This window comes from Lithobates pipiens, unplaced genomic scaffold, assembly GCF_037356315.1.
Source record: "Lithobates pipiens isolate NorthernLeopardFrog02 unplaced genomic scaffold, aLitPip1_a1.2 Scaffold_8, whole genome shotgun sequence".
Classification (NCBI taxonomy): domain Eukaryota; kingdom Metazoa; phylum Chordata; class Amphibia; order Anura; family Ranidae; genus Lithobates; species Lithobates pipiens.
Genome location: NW_027507903.1, coordinates 7058482 through 7083213, shown reverse-complemented (window position 1 = coordinate 7083213; position 24732 = coordinate 7058482). Strand labels below are relative to the sequence as shown.

General features: G+C 43.8%; 1 protein-coding gene across 1 annotated transcript in view; it reads left to right on the top strand.

Annotated features, from left to right (window-relative positions):
- IQCH (IQ motif containing H) overlaps window positions 1-24732 on the top strand; it is a 284802-nt gene that overhangs the window by 102383 nt on the left and 157687 nt on the right. Inside the window, exon 12 of the mRNA XM_077469103.1 lies at window positions 11499-11674. Coding sequence (XP_077325229.1) covers window positions 11499-11674 — 176 coding nt within the window. The remainder of the gene's footprint in view (window positions 1-11498; window positions 11675-24732) is intronic.

The window sequence follows — 24732 nt, the reverse complement described above, 5'->3', positions numbered from 1 at the left end:
GCACCTAAATGAGGAGGGTGCAGATCTGCTGGGAGTGAAGATGGCCAAAAAGTTAGAAGGGTTTTTAAACTAGGCGACGGGGGGAAGATCCAGAGGTAGAAATGGTCAGCATTGAACATAATCCAGAGGGTAGTATTGGCGGCATTAGTGGTAGGTTGATTAAAGCACATAAACCCAAGGTAAGTATAGTAACAAGTCCTATTTGCAATGTCAGAACACCCAATAAGTGCATCATATGCGACCGGTCTAAACTACATGGCATGTTCACCAATGCCAGGAGCTTGGTAGACAAGATGGCAGAACTAGAGATACTCTTGAATGAGGAGGATTTGGATTTTGTGGGAATTTCAGAGACCTGGTTCAACAGCTCTCATGATTGGCTGGCAACCATTCAAGGGTATACCCTTTATCGCATGGATAGAGATGGTAAAATAGGGGGAGGGGTATGTCTATATATCAAGATTAATGTACAAGTGAATGTGAGAGATGACATCACTAAGGGGGCTAGGGAGGAGGTGGAATCCTTATGGGTAGAGCTCCAAAGGGATGAAGCTAAGGGGGAAATAATACTGGGAGTTTGCTATAGGCCCCCTAACCTGAGGGAGAAGGGGGAGATGGACCTCCTATCACAATTTGGATTAGCAGCAAGGATGGGAAGTGTTATCATAATGGGGGATTTTAATTCTCTAGGCATAGACTTGGCGGAGGGAACCACGCATTTGTCTAAGTCTTGCCAGTTCCTAAATGTCTCGCAGGACAATTTTATAGGTTAGATGGTAGACGCACCAACTAGAAATAAAGTGATACTGGATCTACTGATTACCAACAATACAGACCTGATCACGGATGTGGAAATACGGGGCAATTTAGGGAACAGCGATCACAGATCAATTGGCTTCAGTATGAACCACACAAATAGGAAACATACGGGGAACACAAAGATACTGAATTTCAAAAGAGCCAACTTCCCTAAACTACAAACCTTGCTAGAAGGCATTAATTGGGATACAATCTTAGAAACAAAGAACACGCAGGAGAGATGGGGTTAAGAGCATATTGAATGAGGGCATTAGGCAGTGCATCCCACTGGGAAACAAAAGTCCTGGATGGCTTAACTCCAATGAAAAAATGCATATAAAAGCAAAGGAGAAGGCCTTCAAAAAATACAAGGCTGAGGGATCATCATCAGCATTCAAATTTTACAAAGAATGCAACAAGGTATGTAAGGGTGAAATCAGGCGGGCTAAGATACAACACGAAAGACACATGGCTGAGGAGAGCGGAAAAAAAAACACACAAGTATATAAACAGTAAAAAAGGACAGACCATATTGGCCCCATAAAGAATGGGGAAGAACATCTAGTCACAAAGGATGGGGAGATGGCAAAGGTATTGAATTTATTCTTCTCCTCAGTCTACACAAGGGAATCGGGGGGCTTCAGTAACCAAAACTGCAGTGTTTATCCTCATGACACATCACAGGAAGCACCTCCATGGTTAACAGAGAACAGAATTTGAAATATACTTGGGAAACTTAACATTAATAAATCACCAGGACCTGATGGCTTGCATCCGAGGGTACTTGGGGAACTTAGTCAAGTAATTGCCAGACCATTGTTCCTAATTTTTACTGACAGTCTACTGACTGAAATGGTACCAGCAGATTGGAGAAAAGACAATTTAGCACCAAAATTTAAAAAAGGGCCAAAATACATCCCTGGGAATTACAGACCAGTTAGCCTAACATCAATAGTATTCAAGCTCTTGGAGGGGATGATAAGGGACTATATAGAAGATTTTAGTAATGAGAACGGTATTGTTAGCAGTAATCAGCATGGATTCATGAAGATTCGTTCTTGCCAAACCAATCTACTAACCTTCTATGAGGAGGTGAGTTGCCATCTAGATAAAGGAAGGCCCGTAGACGTGGTGTATCTAGATAAAGGAAGGCCCGTAGACGTGGTGTATCTGGATTTTGCAAAAGCATTTGACACAGTTCCCCATAAAGGTTTACTGTATAAAATAAGGTCCGTTGGCATGGACCATAGGGTGAGTACATGGTTTGAAAACTGGCTACAAGGGTGAGTTCAGAGGGTGGTGATAAATGGGGGGTACTCGGAATGGTCAGGGGTGGGTAGTGGGGACCCCCAGGGTTCTGTGCTGGGACCAATCCTATTTAATTTATTCATAAACAACCTGGAGGATGGGATAAACAGTTCAATCTCTGTATTTGCAGACGATACTAAGCTAAGCAGGGCAATAACTTCTCCGTAGGATGTGGAAACCTTGCAAGAAGATCTGAACAAAACAATGGGGGGAGGGGCAACTACATGGCAAATGAGGTTCAATGTAGAAAAATATAAAATAATGCATTTGAGTGGCAAAAATCTGAATGTAATCTATACACTGGGGGGAGAACCTCTGGGGGGAATCTAGAATGGAAAAGGACCTGGGGGTCCTAGTAGATGATGGGCTCAGCAATGCCAAGCTGCTGCTAACAAAGCAAACAGAATATTGGCATTAAAAAGGGGATCAACTCCAGAGATAAAACGATAATTCTCCCGCTCTACAAGACTCTGGTCCGGCCGCACCTGGAGTATACTGTCCAGTTCTGGGCACCAGTCCTCACGAAGAATGAACTGGAAATGGAGCGACTACAAAGAAGGGAAACAAAGCTGATAAAGGGTCTGGAGGATATTAGTTATGAGGAAAGGTTGTGAGCTCTGAACTTATTCTCTCTGGAGAAGAGATGCTTGAGAGGGGATATGATTTCATTATATAAATACCGGACTGGTGACCCCACAATACAGATAAAACTTTTTCGCAGAAGGGAGTTTAACAAGACTCGTGGCCACTCATTAAAATGAGAAGAAAAGAGGTTTAACCTTAAACTACGTAGAGGGTTCTTTACTGTAAGAGCGGCCAGGATGTGGAATTCCCTTCCACAGGCGATGGTCTCAGCGGGGGAGGCATCGATAGTTTCAAGAAACTATTAGATAAGCACCTGAACGACCGCAACATACAGGAATATACAATGTAATACTGACATATAATCACACACATAGGTTGGACTTGATGGACTTGTGTCTTTTTTCAACCTCACCTACTATGTAACTATGACAGGTCCTCTTTATTTAGAGATCTGGTGTCAAAAAAAGACCCAAATCTCAAATTCACCTTTAAAAGCAAAAGATAAAAAAAAAAAATGTTTTCTTTAACTTTTGCTTTAACAATAAAAAAAAAATAACATTTACTATGGCCCAGGAACGTCATGGCGTCGCTCCAATCCTCCAAGGGCATAGAGAGGAGTGGCGGCCATCTCGACCTTACCCTTCTCCATGAGGAAAGAAGAAAGATGCAGCGCTCTCAGCAGGAGCAATCCGTTCCTAGTGTGCAGTCTGCAGCACAGGTGCCAAGTCTTCTCACACTAAATACAATATATAATATAAGAGAGAAGAGCCGGAAACTCCAAAGTCCTTGTTGCAAAAATGTATTGGCTACATATGAGCATTGACCACTTAAGGACCGGAAAGGATTTACCCCCTTCCTGACCAGGCCATTTTTTGTGATTCGGCGCTGCGTCGTTTTAACTGACAATTGCGCGGTCGTGCGGCGCTGTACCCAAACAAAATTGACGTCCTTTTTCCCCAACAAATAGAGCTTTCTTTTGGTGGTATTTGATCACCTCTGCGGTTTTTATTTTTTGCACTATAAACAAAAAAATTGCGACAATTTCGAAAAAAAAAAAAATTTTGCTACAATAAATATCAACCCAAAAAAAATAAAAAAGACAAATTTATTCATCAGTTTAGGCCGATATGTATTCTACATATTTTTGATTAAAAATAATAATAAAAATAAGCGTATATTGATTGGTTTGCCCAAAAGTTATAGCGTCTACAAAATAGGGGATAGATTTATGGCATTTTTTTTATTAAAATACAAAATACTCAAGCGCTGGTGCGGCAAAAATACTAAAAAAAAATTCTCCCAAAGTTAATAAAAAAATATATATATAAAAAATGAATGATAAAAGCTGCACTAAAGAAAACAGTTATCCCTCACTTGTGCAAATTTTGAACAAACTATATAAATTATTAGTGATTAAAATCAATACTCAATAATACTTATACCATAAAAATCAATAGTAAATAAATAAATGTCAAATAAGTAAATAACCGTGTAAGTGAATAAATATCAAATAAATAAATGACCGTATAGGTGTATCCTCCTAGTGCATAGATAACAAATTAAAATTGATTGATAGCTTCTGTGCTAATAAATATAAATATGAATAGGTGTTTGATATTACTTCATGCCTTATGCCTCATACACACGATCAAACAATCCGGTGAGTCCGCCGGACAAACCGCCCGTGTGTGGGCTCCGGCGGACTTTTTTTACCCAAAAGTCTGGCGGACTAAGAAAGTCGTTTTGCACTCCAATCTGTCCGCCGGACTCGCATTTCGACGGACAGTATGGCCGTGTGTGTGCCAGTCCGCCGTACTTTTGAAATGAACGGACTTTTCCTGCCCGGAGAAAAGTCCGCTCATTTTGAGCGCGGCTCCAGGTAGTCAGGGCCAGCGAAGGAGGCATCGCTGGCCCAGTCACCTGGTATGGACTTAAAGGGGAATCCCTACGCTGAAAAATCGGCGTGGGAGTGCCCCCCTAGGTCCATATCAGACCCTTATCCGAGCACACTACCCGGCCGGCCAAGAAAAGGGGTGGGGACAAGCGAGCGCCCCCTCCTGAGCCGTACCAGGCCGCGTGCCCTCAACATGGGGGGTGCCTTGGGGAAGGGGGGGCGCACGCCCCCCCACCCCAAAGCACCTTGTCCCCATGTTGATGAGGACAAGGGCCTCTTCCCGACAAGCCTGGCCGTTGGTTGTCGGGGTCTGCGGGTGGGGGGCTTATCGGAATCCGTGAGCCTCCTTTAATAAGGGGGCCCCCGGATCCCGTCCCCCCACCCTATGTGAATGAGTATGGGGTACAATGTACCCCTACCCATTCACACAAAAAGCACACAAGGGTTAAAATAGTTTATTGCACAGCTCCGGGGGTCTTCTTCCATCTTCGGGGGTCTTCTCGCCGGACTCCTCCGCTATCTTCTGCTCTTTTGCTAGCTCTTTCACTAGCGGAGGAGCCCAGCTTTCTTCTTCGCCGCCGCCGCCCTCTTCTTCCGACTTCGGGGGTCTTGTCCCCCTCTTCGGTTCTTCTTGCCGGGCCACCGTGCCTTCTTCTAGCTCTTTTACAAGCGATGGCCCGGTCTTCTGTTCTTCTCTTCTGGAGATGTTGCCTCGTCGCTGTCTCCAGTCACAACGGCAGGGATGCGGCGTGCGGCGACTTATATAGGGACATCACCGGATGATGTCCCCGCCCATTATGATGTCACAGTCCCAGCATCCTCTGGGACTGTGACATCATAATGGGCGGGGACATCATCCGGTGATGTCCCTATATAAGTCGTCGCCGCACGCCGCGTCCCTGCGGACTTAGTACAAAAGTACCGTGTGTGGGCAGGTAGCTCGTTCGGAAAGTCCGCCAGACTAAGTCCGCCGGATAGTCTACTACGTGTATACGCGGCATTCCGTGCATATAAAGCTAATTCCAGACAAAATAAATCAATAAAACTAAATCTAATCATATACAGCTTGCGCGTTGACCACTCCCGTGCGCTGATCTCCACAAAACTTCATATACAGTCTTAAGAATGACTTATCACCCTCAGTCCTTTATATAATGTCCACAACACACTTTTATCCCATTGCAACACATATAGCATTTTCCTCCTTGCTCCTTACTTTATATCTTTCATTTCGCCATGAATGGAAAAAAAAGGGAGAAAGAAAACAAAGGATAGTGTGTTACTTTGATAAAGGATGATCTTAAAGAGGGATTCCACCTAAAAAAAAAATTACTAAAAGCCAGCAGCTATAAATACTACAGCTGCTGACTTTTAATAAATGGACACTCACCTGTCCCGGGGTCCAGCGATGCCGGCAGCCGAGGCCGATCGATCGCTCGGCCCTCGGCTGCTGCCGCCACAATTCTAGGTGAGGGAATCAGGAAGTGAAGCGAATCGGCTTCACTTCCCGGTTCCCTACTGCGCATGTGTGAGACGCGCAGCGCATTAGGAATTCTCCGCGCTGTCACTGGGACCCGTGTGTGTCCCAGCAGACAGCGCGGCAGGGCAGGAAATGACATAGACTCCCATGGGAGTCTATGCCCGGAAGTGGGTGTAAATACCTGTCTTTGACAGGTATCTCCACCCCCCTCCCCCCTGTAAGGTGCCAATTGTGACACCGGAGGGGGGGAGGGTTCCGATCAGCGGAGGTTCCACTTTAGGGTGGAATCCCGCTTTAATATATTTACACCAATCCACTCACAAAACCAGTTAAAGCATGGGTATTTAGCAGAGCTTCAGATTGTACTCCTCCTCACAGCCTCTCCATGCCTCCGAACACTGAGGGCTTGATGTCACTGGCTCCTCCTCCCAACGCGTTGCATCACAGGTCACGTGACATTCTCACGGGAAATTTTTATTATTATTATTTTTCTTTTTTTACTAGTAATGGCAGTGATCAGCGATTTTTAGCAGGACTTCAACATTGCGGCGGACACATCGGAAACTTTTGACACGTTTTTGCAACCATTGACATTTATGCAATGATCAGAGATAAAAATAGCCACTGATTACTGTGTAAATGTCATTGGCAGGGAGGGGGTTAACATTAGGGGGCGATCAAGGGGTTAAATGCGTGTCCTAGGGAGTGTTTCTAACTGTGGGGGGGGTGGGACTGCATGGAGGAGGAGACTGATCGCTGTTCCTAAGTAGTAGGAACAACAGATCATTCTCCTCTCTCCTGACAGAACAGAGATCTGTCTGTTTACATTTACATTCTCCGTTCTGCCTCTGTCAGGAGTGATCGTGGGGTGCCCGGTGGACATCGCATCCGCCAGACACATGCATTGGCTCCATCATCCCGCTGCGGGCGCCCCCTAGAGCTCTTAAAGCGGCTGATGTAGCATGACAGCGATTTGCGCAGGGGAGCCAACCTGCTGCGGTATAACTGCGGCGGTTGGTCTTTAAGTGGTTAAAAAGCAAACAGCTGACGCTTTTCAGCGCGGTCCTTAGTCAGGCTATGACTAAGGCTCGCGCTGAAAAGCGTCAGCTGTTTGCTTTTTAATGCTCAAATGTAGCCAATACATTTTTTGCAACAAGGAGTTGCCGGCTCTTCTCTCTTATATTACTTACTTTTCTCCATACCTAGCTAATGGCAGCCAAGCCCGGCAGTGATCCGACGCTCCCAGACTTCACTGATCGGACTGGGAAGCGGTGGGGTGGGGGGGGGGGGGGTGTGACACATCCGCCACTTCTAAAAGTGGTCCCGCGTCAAATCCGCCCGCATGACCACTTTTATCTGAAAGAGAGTTGTCAATAGTAAAAAAAATATATGCCGGCGGGTTATGGCAGTTAATTTCTGCCATAACCCGGTAGTTACCTTCCAACAAATTGCCTATTTTTACTATAGGCCAGTCAACAAGTGGAGAAGTATGGGATTTTTATTTTATTTTACAATCATACTTACCTAGGTGGATGCTGCATCTGTCCCCTGCCAGCTCTAAGGCTGAGAACCGAGCGATCAAACAGCGCCAATCGCTCGGTTCTCAGAGCTCCCTCAGCAGACAGAGGTGACTTTTAGGCCCCCAGTCACACCTGAGCGTTTTGTAGCTTGAAGCCTGAAGCTACAAAACGCTGGAGGGGAAAAATTGAATTATTCTCTATGGAGATGGTTCACGCTTGAAGCTCAAACAAGTTCTGGAACTTTTTTTTATTTTAGGCAGATTTATGTGTTTGTATGCTTTTTACATTGGTGACCTTTTGACCTGCACAAAATCACGGAAAAAACCCGGCAAAACACTGTAAAAGACGTGGCAAAAATTGCGTGACTTTCTGCCTGAGAACGCTACAATCAGGTGTGAATGGGGCCTTAGTCACCGCTCTCTGCTCTGCCCATCCAGTGCTCACTTGAGCGCTGGGCTGTGGAGGGGATGGGAGTGGCTGGCTTAGCCCCTCAGCTTCTCGCTGAGAGGCTGAGCCGGGTGCCGGTCCAGGCATGTGGGAGGATCAGGACCATATGGTCACGATTTTTCCTGAGGCTGGACAGGCTCTGCGACGTGAGCCGACAGTGGGCTTCAGCCCGCTGTCTGCTGAAAACAGATGACAGGAGTGCAGAACAAACTGAACTCTTGTGATTCACAGGAGAAGTACAGCCAAACAAGCTTTCCCCGTACTTCTCCTGTAATTGCACAGACTTTCAATAGCATTGCTTTACTATATTTCTGCATTACATAGGTTGCAATACAAACAACAGTTATATCTGACAATCCAATATAAGATTACTTGAAAAATCTCCTTCCATGTTGTGAGTGCTTCCTGTCTGCTGGCCGTCTCTTTCCACAACTTCCTGGATTCCCAGCATGCTTTGCAACATCTCCTCCATTTCTAAGGACTACATATCCCATGGTACTTTGCTGTCTGCAAGCAGTAATTCCTGTACTGACTCCGCCTCCTGAAACTCCTCCTCTTAGAAGGCGGGCTCTGTGTAGGGTTGCCACCTTTTCTTCAAGCCAAACCCAAACATTTTAGCAGCCTGGCACACCTTTGGGTGCCCCAAGAAGAGCAGTAATGTGGTGCGCATAGCATACCATAGTGAATAGTGGGTGTGGCCAAATTGAACTCACTGACATCATTGCCCTGCCCCCAGACAGCCGCCCACAGCTTCCGGACTGCAAAAGATTTGTGTGTGACAATCTTTGTAAACTGGGGAGCCACAGCCCAGTATAAATAATGTGTCCGGGTGTCAGTCCACCTGAAACCCGGACACATGATTTAAAACCCAGACTGTCCGGGTGAATCCTGGGCAGGTGGCAACCCTAGCTCTGTGAAATGTGTGACACAGCAGTGCCTACTCACAGGGCACGGTAAAGAGTCATAGAATTTAGGGAGGTAAATGTGTGCGATCTTCACAAAGTACGTTTACAAACTTCAAGATGGTTCAGATTAATAGGAGAAGGCGAGAAATCATTGGAACACAATGTGAGTGAGTATAAGATGAGTAATGAGTATAGGGTGAGTAATGAGTATAGGGTGAGTAATGAGTATAGGGTGAGTAATGAGTATAGGATTTTACATTGTGACTACAGACGTGCTTTAACATGTGAATTCCTGTGCTTCCTGTATACATTTTCCTGCAGCCTGTGTGTTTTCCTGGTGTGCAGGTTATTCAGAATTATGCATTTTCTACTGTTCAGCAAAATAAATAATTCTCAGGATGTGTTTTCTGAAAAGTGCAAAACATACCCATTTTTAGCCTGCCTAGTTTTATGGATTAAACCCCCTGGGCTTCATTTACGAAAAACTGATGTGCATGCCAAAGTACTGACTAGTACAAAATAATCAGTGAAGCCCGGTTGGTTAGTATGAGCAACTCCACTTTCCTCCAGTCTTACAGTATCGCAAATTTAGTTTTGACCCTGTAGTTTTATTAGTATTTTATTTTATATTTTATCTTATTAGTATTTTATGTTTATTATTTCCTTTTTTTTTTTTTAATAGTATTTTTATTATTTGTTGTTGTATTTGTAGCTATATTAGTGCAATTGTGACAGAGAAAATTGAGTACTGTCCGTGATACTTTTTTTTATTTGCGCTTGCAATTTTTCAGGACAAGCTTTTTTTATTTATACATTTTTATTATTTATTTTTTTTTAAATGTATTGTTATTTAGTATTTTATTCATATTTTATATTATATTTCATTTGTAGCATATTACTGTAGTTCTGACCCTATAGTTTATTTATATTTTATTATCATTTTATATTTAACTTTTATTTTTTTTTATTTTTTTTAGTATTTTATGTTATTTTTTTAAATGTAGTGTATTAATGTAGTTCTGACCCTTTAGTATTATTAGTACTTTACATTTATAATGATATTTACATCTTGTATACATTTTATTATTTTTTAGAATGTATTGTTTCTTAAATAAAATAAATAAATAGAATTTTATATATATATATAATACATACACACACACACTATATATATATATATATATATATATATATATATATATATATATATATATATATATATATATATATTGTGTGTGTGTGTATACATATATATATATATATATAGTGTGTGTGTATATATATATATATATATATATATATATATATATATATATATTTATCATGATATTTACATCTTGTATAAATTTTATTATTTTTTTAGAATGTATTGTTTCTTAAATAAAAAAATAAATAGAATTATATATATATATATATATATATATATATATATATATATATATATATATATATATATATTGTGTGTGTGCGCGCGCGCGCGCGCGTGTGTGTGTATATATATATATATATATTTTTTTTTTTTTTTTTTTTTTATTACAATATAAATAATTCAAGCAAGGATTGCTGCACTTAGAATTTATTCCAAGTCAAAAATAGACAAAGGTTACATGTTATGTTCCAAATAGCTAGCTTTCGGGGCAAAGTACAGAACGCACACATATATTATTTTATATTATATTTTATTTGTAGCATTTTAATGTAGTTCTGACCCTGTAGTTTTATTAGTATTTTATTTTATATTTTATCAGCATTTAACATTTTATTTTATTAGTATTTTATCTTATATACTGTATATTATATGTAGTGTATTAAAGTGGTTCTAAAGCCTAAACATTTTTTACCTTAATGTATTCCTTGTATTACGGTAAAAAATGTTTAGGCATTTAGGCATCAGCATCCTTCCACCACAACCCCCCCCCCCTGCCCCCAATACTTACATGAGCCATCATTCGATCCAGCGCCTTGCTTCTCTGAAGCTCTTCTTTTCTCCCCTCACTTCCGGGTCTCGCTGGCTCTGCTAGGGCACAGAGAGCCATTGTCTCTCACTGCTGTCAATCAAAGGCAGTGACACTGGAGCGTGGGTCCCTCTGTCTGTATCAATGGACACAGCAGCGGGGCTTGGGAGCAAGCATGCATGAGTGCCCCCCATGGGAACTGGACAGGGAGGAGAGACCAGGACAGCCAGCGGGGGGGGGGACACGAGAAGAGGAGGTTCGTGGCCGCTCTGTGCAATTCTACTGCACAGAGCAGGTAAGAATAGACATGGTTGTTATAGGGAATTTTTTTTTCTACCTTTTACAATCATTTTAATGTAGTTGTGATTGTGTAGTTTTTTTTTTAAAGTATTATATATTTATTATATGTTTATTATTTATTTATTGTTTATTTATTTATTATTATTATTATTATTATTATTATTTAGTTGTTTTTTTGTATGTTTTATTTTTTTTGTTATTTACTTCAGTATTATTTTTTATTATTTATTTAGTATTTTGTTTGTATTTTATATTACTGTAGTTAACCTGTAATTGCTTACTACATGTGACATTCCTGTCCTGCAGACCCCAATGTGGACGTCATCTACGTGTGCCCTGTGAAGATGGATGAGGAGATGGCACAATACTACCGCAACCTCCTGGGTCTGAGGACGGCGGTGTTGTCCGGAAATCCCCAGGATGCCGCTGAGCTGCACGAGAGATTTACCATCATCACCCCGGAGGCTGTGGACACATTTCCTGTAAGTCCCACACTATGAACCCCATGCAGGCATCTTGCAGACCAGGCTTTTTCTGGCACTTTTTGTTTGCAAGTTTAAATATGTATTTTTTGCTAGAAAATTACTTAGAACCCCCCCCCCCAAAAAAAAAAATTCTACATTCTCTCACAGAGACCCCAGGGAATAAAATGGTGTTTGTTGCAATTTTTTTTATGTCGCATTGTATTTGTGAAGCAGTTTTGCAAACACGATTTTTTTTTTGTAAAAAATACACTTTAATGAATAAAAAAAAAAAAAACAATATATACACCACATTTTTGTCTATATTGTGAAAGATAATGTCATGCCAAGTAAATAGACATCTCACATGTCACGCTTTAAAATTGCGCACACTTGTGAATTGGCGTCAAACTTCGGTACTTAAAAATCTCCATAGGCGATGCTTTAAGCGCCTTTACAGGTTACCAGTTTAGAGTTACAGAGGAGGTCTAACGCTAGAATTATTACTCTCGCTCTGAACGTTTGCGGCGATACCTCACATGTGTGGGGTGAATACCATTTACATATGCGCTTATGTATGTGTTCGCTTTTGCGCATGAAAATGGAGGAATAAGGGCGCTTAAAAAAATAAAATAAAATTCTTATTCTACTTTTTATTTTTTATTTTTACACTGTCCCTTTAATTTTTTTGATCACTTTTATTACTATTACGAATTTAAACACCCTTTGTAATAGAAATAAGGGATGACGGGTCCTCTTTATTGAAAGATCTGGGGTCCGTTACCTTTAAGGCTGGGTTCACATGTATGCAAATTTAATGCAAGTTTCCCTGCATCCAATTCTCATGACAGGAGAGTGTGACACTTTGACTTCTGCCGAAAACTCCAACTCGCCAAAATCTCCAACCACATAACTTCCAGGGATTCTGCAGCAGCAATAATTGGAGATTGACGAGTTGGCGGAAGTGACGTGGTTGGAGTTTTCGGCTGAACACCGGAAGTGATGTGGTTGGAGATTTTAGCAAGTTGGAGTTTTCGGCAGAACACCGGAAGTGACATGGTTGGAGTTTTGGGCAGAACACCGGAAGTGACGTGGTTGGAGTTTTCGGCTGAACACCGGTAGTGACGTGGTTGGAGATTTTGATGAGTTGGAGTTTTCGCCAGAACACCGGAAGTGATGTGGTTGGAGTTTTCAGCAGAACGCTGGAAGTGACGTTGTTGGAGATTTTGGCAAGTTGGAGTTTTCAGCAGAACACCAGAAGTGACGTTGGTTGGAGTTTTTGGCAGAACACCGGAAGTGACGTTGGTTGGAGTTTTTGGCAGAACACCGGAAGTGACATTGGTTGGAGTTTTTGGCAGAACACCGGAAGTGACGTTGGTTGGAGTTTTTGGCAGAACACCAGAAGTGACGTTGGTTGGAGTTTTTGGCAGAACACCGGAAGTGACGTTGGTTGGAGTTTTTGGCAGAACACCAGAAGTGACGTTGGTTGGAGTTTTTGGCAGAACACCAGAAGTGACGTGGTTGGAGTTTTCGCCTGAACACCGGAAGTGACTTGGTTGGAGATTTTAGCAAGTTGGAGTTTTCGGCAGAACACCGGAAGTGACATGGTTGGAGTTTTCGGCAGAACACCGGAAGTGACATGGTTGGAGTTTTCGGCAGAACACCGGAAGTGACGTGGTTGGAGATTTTGGCAAGTTGGAGTTTTCAGCAGAACACCAGAAGTGACGTTGGTTGGAGTTTTTGGCAGAACACCGGAAGTGACATTGGTTGGAGTTTTTGGCAGAACACCGGAAGTGACGTTGGTTGGAGTTTTTGGCAGAACACCAGAAGTGACGTTGGTTGGAGTTTTCGGCAGAACACCGGAAGTGACATGGTTGGAGTTTTCGGCAGAACACCGGAAGTGACATGGTTGGAGTTTTCGGCAGAACACCGGAAGTGACGTGGTTGGAGTTTTTTCGGCTGAACACCGGAAGTGACGTGGTTGGAAATTTTAGCGAGTTGGAGTTTTCGGCAGAACACCGGAAGTGACATGGTTGGAGTTTTCGCAGAGCACCAGAAGTGACGTTGGTTGGAGTTTTCAGCTGAACACCGGAAGTGACGTGGTTGGAGTTTTCGCAGAACACCAGAAGTGACGTGGTTGGAGATTTTAGCGAGTTGGAGTTTTCGGCAGAACACCGGAAGTGATGTGGTTGGAATTTTCGGCAGAACACCAGAAGTGACATGGTTGGAGTTTTTGGCAGAACACCGGAAGTGACATGGTTGGAGTTTTTGGCAGAACACCGGAAGTGACGTGGTTGGAGATTTTGACGAGTTATGCCGCGTACACACGACCGGACTTTTTGAGGGACTTGGACCGACGGTCTTTCCGACGGACTTTCGGCAGAGTTCCGACGGACTTTCCGAATGAACGGACTTGGCCACACACAATCACACCAAAGTCCGACGGATTCGAACGTGATGACGTACGACCGAACTAGAATAAGGAAGTTCATAGCCAGTAGCCAATAGCTGCCCTAGCGCCAGTTTTCATCCGTCAGACCGGCATACACACGAGCGGATTTCTCGGTCCTGCGGAGTTCCGGTGGGAAAATTTAAAACATGTTCTATTTCTAAAGTCCGCCGGATTTTTGGCAAGCAAAGGTCCGATGGAGCCCACATGCGATCGAATTGTCCGACGGACTCGCTCCGTCGGACCTTTGCTGTCAAAAAGTCCGGTAGTGTGTACGCGGCATTAGAGTTTTCAGCAAAACACCGTCAAGTGATGTGGTTGGAGTTTTTGCAGAACACCAGAAGTGACGTGGTTGGAGTTTTTGCAGAACACCAGAAGTGACGTGGTTGGAGTTTTTGCAGAACACCAGAAGTGACGTGGTTGGAGTTTTTGCAGAACACCAGAGGTGACGTGGGTGGAGTTTTCAGCAGAACACTGGAAGTGATGTGGTTGGAGATTTTGGTGAGTTGGAGTTTTTGGCAGAGCATCGGAAGTGATGTGGTTGGAGTTTTCGGCAGAACACCGGAAGTGATGTGGTTGGAGTTTTCGGCAGAACACCAGAAGTGATGTGGTTGGAGTTTTCGGCAGAAAACCAGAAGTGACGTGGTTGGAGTTTTTGGCAGAACACCGGAAGTGACCTGGTTGGAGTTTTCGGTAGAACACCGGAAGTGATGTGGTTGGAGATTTTGGAGAATTGGAGTTTTCGCTGAACACCAGAAGTGCCGTGGTTGCCGTTTTCGGCAGAACACCGGTAGTGACGTGGTTGGAGATTTTGATGAGTTGGAGTTTTCGCCAGAACACCGGAAGTGATGTGGTTGGAGTTTTCAGCAAAACGCTGGAAGGGACGTGGTTGCAGATTTTGGCAAGTTGGAGTTTTCAGCAGAACACCAGAAGTGACGTTGGTTGGAGTTTTTGGCAGAACACCGGAAGTGACGTTGGTTGGAGTTTTTGGCAGAACACCAGAAGTGACGTTGGTTGGAGTTTTTGGCAGAACACCGGAAGTGACGTTGGTTGGAGTTTTTGGCAGAACACCAGAAGTGACGTTGGTTGGAGTTTTTGGCAGAACACCGGAAGTGACGTTGGTTGGAGTTTTTGGCAGAACACCGGAAGTGACGTTGGTTGGAGTTTTTGGCAGAACACCAGAAGTGAAGTTGGTTGGAGTTTTTGGCAGAACACCGGAAGTGACGTTGGTTGGAGTTTTTGGCAGAACACCGGAAGTGACGTTGGTTGGAGTTTTTGGCAGAACACCGGAAGTGAAGTTGGTTGGAGTTTTTGGCAGAACACCAGAAGTGAAGTTGGTTGGAGTTTTTGGCAGAACACCGGAAGTGACGTTGGTTGGAGTTTTTGGCAGAACCCCGGAAGTGACATTGGTTGGAGTTTTTGGCAGAACCCCGGAAGTGACGTTGGTTGGAGTTTTTGGCAGAACACCGGAAGTGACGTTGGTTGGAGTTTTTGGCAGAACACCGGAAGTGACGTTGGTTGGAGTTTTTGGCAGAACACCGGAAGTGACGTTGGTTGGAGTTTTTGGCAGAACCCCGGAAGTGACGTTGGTTGGAGTTTTTGGCAGAACACCGGAAGTGACGTTGGTTGGAGTTTTTGGCAGAACACCGGAAGTGACGTTGGTTGGAGTTTTTGGCAGAACACCGGAAGTGACGTTGGTTGGAGTTTTTGGCAGAACACCGGAAGTGACGTTGGTTGGAGTTTTTGGCAGAACACCGGAAGTGACGTTGGTTGGAGTTTTTGGCAGAACACCGGAAGTGACGTTGGTTGGAGTTTTTGGCAGAACACCGGAAGTGACGTTGGTTGGAGTTTTTGGCAGAACACCGGAAGTGACGTTGGTTGGAGTTTTTGGCAGAACACCGGAAGTGACGTTGGTTGGAGTTTTTGGCAGAACACCGGAAGTGACGTTGGTTGGAGTTTTTGGCAGAACACCGGAAGTGACGTTGGTTGGAGTTTTTGGCAGAACACCGGAAGTGACGTTGGTTGGAGTTTTTGGCAGAACACCGGAAGTGACGTTGGTTGGAGTTTTTGGCAGAACACCAGAAGTGAAGTTGGTTGGAGTTTTTGGCAGAACACCGGAAGTGACGTTGGTTGGAGTTTTTGGCAGAACACCGGAAGTGACGTTGGTTGGAGTTTTTGGCAGAACCCCGGAAGTGACGTTGGTTGGAGTTTTTGGCAGAACTCCGGAAGTGACGTTGGTTGGAGTTTTTGGCAGAACTCCGGAAGTGTCGTTGGTTGGAGTTTTTGGCAGAACACCAGAAGTGAAGTTGGTTGGAGTTTTTGGCAGAACACCGGAAGTGACGTTGGTTGGAGTTTTTGGCAGAACCCCGGAAGTGACATTGGTTGGAGTTTTTGGCAGAACCCCGGAAGTGACGTTGGTTGGAGTTTTTGGCAGAACTCCGGAAGTGACGTTGGTTGGAGTTTTTGGCAGAACACCGGAAGTGACGTTGGTTGGAGTTTTTGGCAGAACACCGGAAGTGACGTTGGTTGGAGTTTTTGGCAGAACACCGGAAGTGACGTTGGTTGGAGTTTTTGGCAGAACTCCGGAAGTGACGTTGGTTGGAGTTTTTGGCAGAACCCCGGAAGTGACGTTGGTTGGAGTTTTTGGCAGAACACCGGAAGTGACGTTGGTTGGAGTTTTTGGCAGAACACCAGAAGTGACGTTGGTTGGAGTTTTTGGCAGAACACCGGAAGTGACGTTGGTTGGAGTTTTTGGCAGAACACCGGAAGTGACGTTGGTTGGAGTTTTTGGCAGAACACCAGAAGTGAAGTTGGTTGGAGTTTTTGGCAGAACACCGGAAGTGACGTTGGTTGGAGTTTTTGGCAGAACACCGGAAGTGACGTTGGTTGGAGTTTTTGGCAGAACACCGGAAGTGAAGTTGGTTGGAGTTTTTGGCAGAACACCAGAAGTGAAGTTGGTTGGAGTTTTTGGCAGAACACCGGAAGTGACGTTGGTTGGAGTTTTTGGCAGAACCCCGGAAGTGACATTGGTTGGAGTTTTTGGCAGAACCCCGGAAGTGACGTTGGTTGGAGTTTTTGGCAGAACTCCGGAAGTGACGTTGGTTGGAGTTTTTGGCAGAACACCGGAAGTGACGTTGGTTGGAGTTTTTGGCAGAACACCGGAAGTGACGTTGGTTGGAGTTTTTGGCAGAACACCGGAAGTGACGTTGGTTGGAGTTTTTGGCAGAACTCCGGAAGTGACGTTGGTTGGAGTTTTTGGCAGAACCCCGGAAGTGACGTTGGTTGGAGTTTTTGGCAGAACACCGGAAGTGACGTTGGTTGGAGTTTTTGGCAGAACACCGGAAGTGACGTTGGTTGGAGTTTTTGGCAGAACACCGGAAGTGACGTTGGTTGGAGTTTTTGGCAGAACACCGGAAGTGACGTTGGTTGGAGTTTTTGGCAGAACACCGGAAGTGACGTTGGTTGGAGTTTTTGGCAGAACACCGGAAGTGACGTTGGTTGGAGTTTTTGGCAGAACACCAGAAGTGAAGTTGGTTGGAGTTTTTGGCAGAACACCGGAAGTGACGTTGGTTGGAGTTTTTGGCAGAACACCGGAAGTGACGTTGGTTGGAGTTTTTGGCAGAACCCCGGAAGTGACGTTGGTTGGAGTTTTTGGCAGAACTCCGGAAGTGACGTTGGTTGGAGTTTTTGGCAGAACTCCGGAAGTGTCGTTGGTTGGAGTTTTTGGCAGAACACCAGAAGTGAAGTTGGTTGGAGTTTTTGGCAGAACACCGGAAGTGACGTTGGTTGGAGTTTTTGGCAGAACCCCGGAAGTGACATTGGTTGGAGTTTTTGGCAGAACCCCGGAAGTGACGTTGGTTGGAGTTTTTGGCAGAACTCCGGAAGTGACGTTGGTTGGAGTTTTTGGCAGAACACCGGAAGTGACGTTGGTTGGAGTTTTTGGCAGAACACCGGAAGTGACGTTGGTTGGAGTTTTTGGCAGAACACCGGAAGTGACGTTGGTTGGAGTTTTTGGCAGAACTCCGGAAGTGACGTTGGTTGGAGTTTTTGGCAGAACCCCGGAAGTGACGTTGGTTGGAGTTTTTGGCAGAACACCGGAAGTGACGTTGGTTGGAGTTTTTGGCAGAACACCGGAAGTGACGTTGGTTGGAGTTTTTGGCAGAACACCGGAAGTGACGTTGGTTGGAGTTTTTGGCAGAACACCAGAAGTGACGTTGGTTGGAGTTTTTGGCAGAACACCGGAAGTGACGTTGGTTGGAGTTTTTGGCAGAACACCGGAAGTGACGTTGGTTGGAGTTTTTGGCAGAACACCAGAAGTGAAGTTGGTTGGAGTTTTTGGCAGAACACCAGAAGTGACGTTGGTTGGAGTTTTTGGCAGAACACCGGAAGTGACGTTGGTTGGAGTTTTTGGCAGAACACCGGAAGTGACGTTGGTTGGAGTTTTTGGCAGAACACCAGAAGTGAAGTTGGTTGGAGTTTTTGGCAGAACACCGGAAGTGACGTTGGTTGGAGTTTTTGGCAGAACCCCGGAAGTGACATTGGTTGGAGTTTTTGGCAGAACCCCGGAAGTGACGTTGGTTGGAGTTTTTGGCAGAACTCCGGAAGTGACGTTGGTTGGAGTTTTTGGCAGAACACCGGAAGTGACGTTGGTTGGAGTTTTTGGCAGAACACCGGAAGTGACGTTGGTTGGAGTTTTTGGCAGAACTCCGGAAGTGACGTTGGTTGGAGTTTTTGGCAGAACCCCGGAAGTGACATTGGTTGGAGTTTTTGGCAGAACACCGGAAGTGACGTTGGTTGGAGTTTTTGGCAGAACACCGGAAGTGACGTTGGTTGGAGTTTTTGGCAGAACACCGGAAATGTCCAATTTTAAAATAAACATGGAAAAATCTATAATACTACCATGTCATGTACCCCCATTGATGTCAATGGTAATGAAGGATAACCTCCCATTTAAATGGGAAAAAAAATCATTATACTATTTAGGAGTACATATTATGGCGGAAACTAAATCTTTATATGAACTTAATTATGGAAATCTAATAATAGAAATAACTAGAGATCTAAATAGGTGGAAGGGTCATTCACTGACATGGTTTGGAAGGATAAACACTTTGAAAATGAATATACTACCTAGAATAATATATATTTTAAATACCGTACCTATAGCAGTGCCTCAGGTCTTTTTTAAGAGAATTCGTAAAATGTTTATATCCTTTATATGGAACGATAAAAACCCTAGAATAGCATATGATATACTGCGTAGAAATAAGAAGGAAGGTGGAATAGGGCTCCCAGATGTCTTCATGTATTACAAAGCAATGTCTATGGTACGAATACTAAACTGGTGTCATGACTCCTCAAATAAGGCATGGGTTTCGGTAGAAGAAAGTATGGCGGGCAGAAATCTAGCAGGGGCGCCATGGATACAGGCCGCGAATAGAGCTTTAGCAAAGTGGACATCACCACTAACACGGAATACATTAGCAGTATGGGATAGAATGAACAAGAATGGAAAATATGCTCCACGCACATCACCAATGGCCCCATTAGGGGGATATCCATGGTTTCCACCAGGGGAAGAAAAGGGAGCATTAGGTTCTTGGGGCTCAGGGGGTAATACAAGGTGCCTAAGATACGCTCCATCGGGAAGCTTACTTCCTTTAACAGAATTAATAACATCACAAGGAGAAATACATATGTCGAGATGGAGATATTACCAAATGAGAGACTTCTTTAATAAATTAGAACCCCAAGTAAGACCGCTGAGCTCCCTTACGACATATGAGAAGATGTGTATGAAAATAGAAAAAACAAATAACTTACTATCCCAGATGTATAAATTAGTCCTTAGTGAACAAAGTAGCACAATTCCTTACTTTATAAGAGAGTGGGAGAAAGAACTAAAATGCACATTTAGACCAACACAAATAAAAAAAATTATGGAAATGACGCATGAGACATCAATAAGCGCAGCAATACAAGAAATGTCATACAAGCTTATAGCTAGATGGTACCGAACCCCGGCCAGAATAGTAGAGATATATCCAACAGCGGATGGGCATTGCTGGAGAGGATGTAAGGATAAGGGGACATACCTTCATCTATGGTGGGACTGCCCAAAAATTAGGATTTTTTGGGAGGGAGTGGCTAAATGGACAGGGAGGATAACAGCAAAACCAATAGAAATGACACCCCTACAATTTCTGTTTCATGGGACAGAAGGATCCATTAAAGCTTATAAAAAAGGAGTCACACCACACCTGTTGAATGCAGCCAAAATATTAATACCTAGATGTTGGAAACAGATAACATGTCCCACTCTACTGGAATGGAAGGGGGAGGTAGATAAAATAATGGAAGCTGAAAAATGGATATACGATATAAAAGAACAACAAGAAAAATATAAAAATATATGGGCAGGCTGGAAGCATTATTCCCGAGAAATAGAGAAAGAGTAAATTATACCAGATTAAAAAACCCCTCCGGAGTCTCCCAGAGATCCCTGACAGGGAGAGGGAGAAAGGAGGGGAAAGAGAAAAAATTAAGAAGCTGCTGTGCAAACTCGTGCACTCCAAAGGTACATCGTATAAGGGGTAAAGGGGTAATACGAACCCAAACCACAACTTATAAATTTTGTTGTCTGTAGTATGGTTGAAGGTATATGGGAAGTGAATAAATGATGGAAATGTAATTGGAGGGGGGGCCTGAGGGAAGGGGAAGGGAGGGGAGACAACCAGTGGGGGAGACACCAAAATAAACAACACAACTTTTAGGAAACATAAAGGAAAGCCGAGGACTTTCCTAAGCACAAAGCACAAACAACACACCAAGGGGTCACAAACGGAATAAAAGCACGCAATAATGACTAAATAAGAAAATAATATTTTTTTTTTTTATTTATTATTTTTTTTTTTTATTAAATATATATATATATAAATAAAAGGAACCACAAAGGCACAAAAAAAAAACACATAAAGAAGGGAAATAACACTGGGGAGAAATCTAAATCTCACACCCACCTCTTCTTATTATTTTATTTATTTATTTTTTTTCTATCCCTCTCCTACACACCGGTTGACTCCACTCCAAATATCCCCTCCTCTCGGGCCACCACCTAATATTGTTATAGATAAGCAGTGGAAAGTACATATGTAAATGTGAAGACATTGGGGGACTTGTGTAAACCTCAATGCCTCAGGACTGAATGTAATTGTAATTGTCTGGTGAATTTTTTTATATAAGAAAATAATAAAGATGATTTAAAACAAAAAAAAAAAAAAAAAAAAGAACACCGGAAGTGTTGGTTGGAGTTTTTGGCAGAACACCGGAAGTGACGTTGGTTGGAGTTTTTGGCAGAACACCGGAAGTGACGTTGGTTGGAGTTTTTGGCAGAACACCGGAAGTGACGTTAGTTGGAGTTTTTGGCAGAACCCCGGAAGTGACGTTGGTTGGAGTTTTTGGCAGAACCCCGGAAGTGACGTTGGTTGGAGTTTTTGGCAGAACACCGGAAGTGACGTTGGTTGGAGTTTTTGGCAGAACACCGGAAGTGACGTTGGTTGGAGTTTTTGGCAGAACACCGGAAGTGACGTTGGTTGGAGTTTTTGGCAGAACCCCGGAAGTGACGTTGGTTGGAGTTTTTGGCAGAACACCGGAAGTGACGTTGGTTGGAGTTTTTGGCAGAACACCGGAAGTGACGTTGGTTGGAGTTTTTGGCAGAACACCGGAAGTGACGTTGGTTGGAGTTTTTGGCAGAATACGATTGAACAGCCAATTGAAGCTTAAGCTGCTACCATAAAGCCCAAACAGGGTTCAAAAAAGCAATAGACATACAAATATAGGCAGCGCTATAAAAACCAATGATATAATAAAATACCAGAACAAGATAATAATCATACAGTAAAATCAGAATAGTACATAAGTCCACAATATGTTGCAACTAAGCATCCATGATATTGTCCAAGGTAGGTTTAAATCCTGCTTGCGAGATGATAAACTGTCATCAACACCACCACACGTGAAGAGGCAGAGGAGTACTCACATCCCCCTCAGAATTAAACTCTAATGCCGCGTACACACGATCGGAATTCCAGCCAGAAAAAGACTGATGAGAGCTTTTCATCGGAAAATGCGACCGTGTGTATGCTCCATCGGAATTTAGCTGTCCGATTTTCCGCCAGCCAAAAATTGATAGAATATTCTCAATTTTCCAGACGGAAAAACTTTCTATCGGTAATTCCGATCGTGTGTATGCAATTCCGACACGCCAAAAATCACGCATGCACAGATTCAACTACGAGACAGAAGCTATTGGCTACTGAACTTCCTTTTTCTAGTCCCGTCGTACGTGTTGTACGTCACCGCGTTATAAACGATCGGAATTTGATGTGACCGTGTGTATGCAAGACAGCTTGAGCCGAATTCCGTCGGGAAAACCATCAGAGCTTTTTCTAAAAAGAATTCTGATCGTGTGTAGGCGGCATTACCGAATCTCATAAGGTAATAAGCAAATAAAACACACTGTATCAAAAGGTGTAGGTCACACAATGATAAACTCGTTTCAAAATCTGAAGGAACCAAAAGCAACTTTATCTCCATCCACCATAAGATATTTGTGTTAGATTGAGACGCTGACCTTCTCTGAAGGCCTTTAAACCAAGGACTGTGTCAGACTATGGACACAAACCTTCTTGTCAGGTATGTCACAGGAGTAGGATTATGACAACCTCTGGATAGGACGCTGAGCACGTGACCTCAACTTCTTTGGACCATGGCGAGGCCTGTTCTGAGTGGAACCCGTCCTGTTATACCGCTGTATGGTCTTGGCCACTGTACTGCAGCTCAGCTTCAGGGTCTTGGCAATCTTCTTATAGCCTAGGCCATCTTTATGTAGAACAACAATTCTTTTTTTTCAGCTCCTCAGAGAGTTCTTTGCCATGAGGTGCCATGTTGAACTTCCAGTGACCAGTATGAGAGAGTGAGAGCGATAACACCAAATTTAACACACCTGCTTCCCGTTCACACCTGAGACCTGTAACACTAATGCCGCGTACACACGGGCGGATTGTATGGCGTACTTAGTCCGTCGAAACACATTTCAGCGGACAATCCACTCGTGTGTGGGCTTCAGCGGACTTTTTCAGCGTGCAGTCCGGCGTACTAAGTATTTCGGTTTTTTCGAAATTCTGTCCGTCATTCTTTGGTTTCAGCGGACAGTACGGTCGTCAGTATGCTAGTTCGACGGACTAAGAATGGCGCATGCCCAGAAAGGATTTACACGGCGGAAGGGTGCTTTGCTGTGTCTTGGACTTCCTATTTCTAGTCCCGTCGTACGTGCTGTACACGTCATCGCGCAAGCTTTCGACGGACTGTTTGTGCATCCGTGTGTGGTCAAGTCCGTTCAGTGGAAAGTACGACGGACTGTCCGTCGGATTGTATGACGAACTAAGTATGCCATACAGTCCGCTCGTGTGTATGCGGCATAACGAGTCACATGACACCGGGGAGGAAAAATGACTAATTGGACCCAATTTGGACATTTTCCCTTAGGGGTGTACTCACTTTTGTGACCAGCGGTTTAGACATGAATGGCTGCGTGTTGAGTTATTTTGAGGGGACGGCAAATTTACACTGTTATACAAGCTGTACACTCACTACTTTACATTGTAGACAAGTGTCATTTCTTCAGTGTTCTCACATGAAAAGATAGAAGAAAATATTTATAAATGTGAGGGGCGTACTTACTTTTGTGAGATACTGGATATGTGATTCTGCCCAGAACGACCGCCCTGTCACAGTAAATATGCAATGGGAAAAGATTTACAGAAATGTGAGGGGTGTACTTACTTTTGTAAGTTACTGTACACTCACTGGCCACATTAGGTACAGCTGTTCAATTGCTCGGTAACATGAATTGCTAATCAGCCAATCACATGGCAGCAACTCGATGCATTTAGGCATCTAGACGTGGTGAAAACGACTTGTTGAAGTTCAAACCGAGCATCAGAATGGGTAAGAAAGAAGATTTAAGTGACTTTGAACGTGGCGTGGGTTGTCGGTGACAGACGGGCGGGTCTGAGTATTTCTGGGATTTTCACACACAACCATCTCTCGGGGTTTACAGAGAATGGTCCAAAAAAGAGAAAATATCCAGTGAGCGGTAGTTGTGTGGAGGAAAATGCCTTGTTGATGTCAGAGGAGAATGGGCAGACTGGTTCCAGATGATAGAAAGGAAACAGTAACTGAAAAAAAAAAAACCCTTACATCCAAGGTATGCAGAATACCATCTCTGAACACACAATACATCCAACCTTGAAGCAGATGGGCTACAGCAGCAGAAGACCACACCGGGCACCATTCCTGTCAGCTAAGAACAGGAAACTGAGGCTACAATTGGCACAGGATCACCAAAATTGGACAATAGAAGATTGGAAAAGCGTTGCCTGGTCTGATGAGTCTGGATTTCAGCTCCGACCTTCAGATGGTGGGGTCAGAATTTGGCACATGGATCCATCCTGCCTTGTATCACCGGTTCAGGCTGGTGGTGGTGGGGGTGTAATGGTGTGGGGGATGGGGTATCACCGGTTCAGGCTGGTGGTGGTGGTGTAATGGTGTGGGGGATGGGGTATCACCG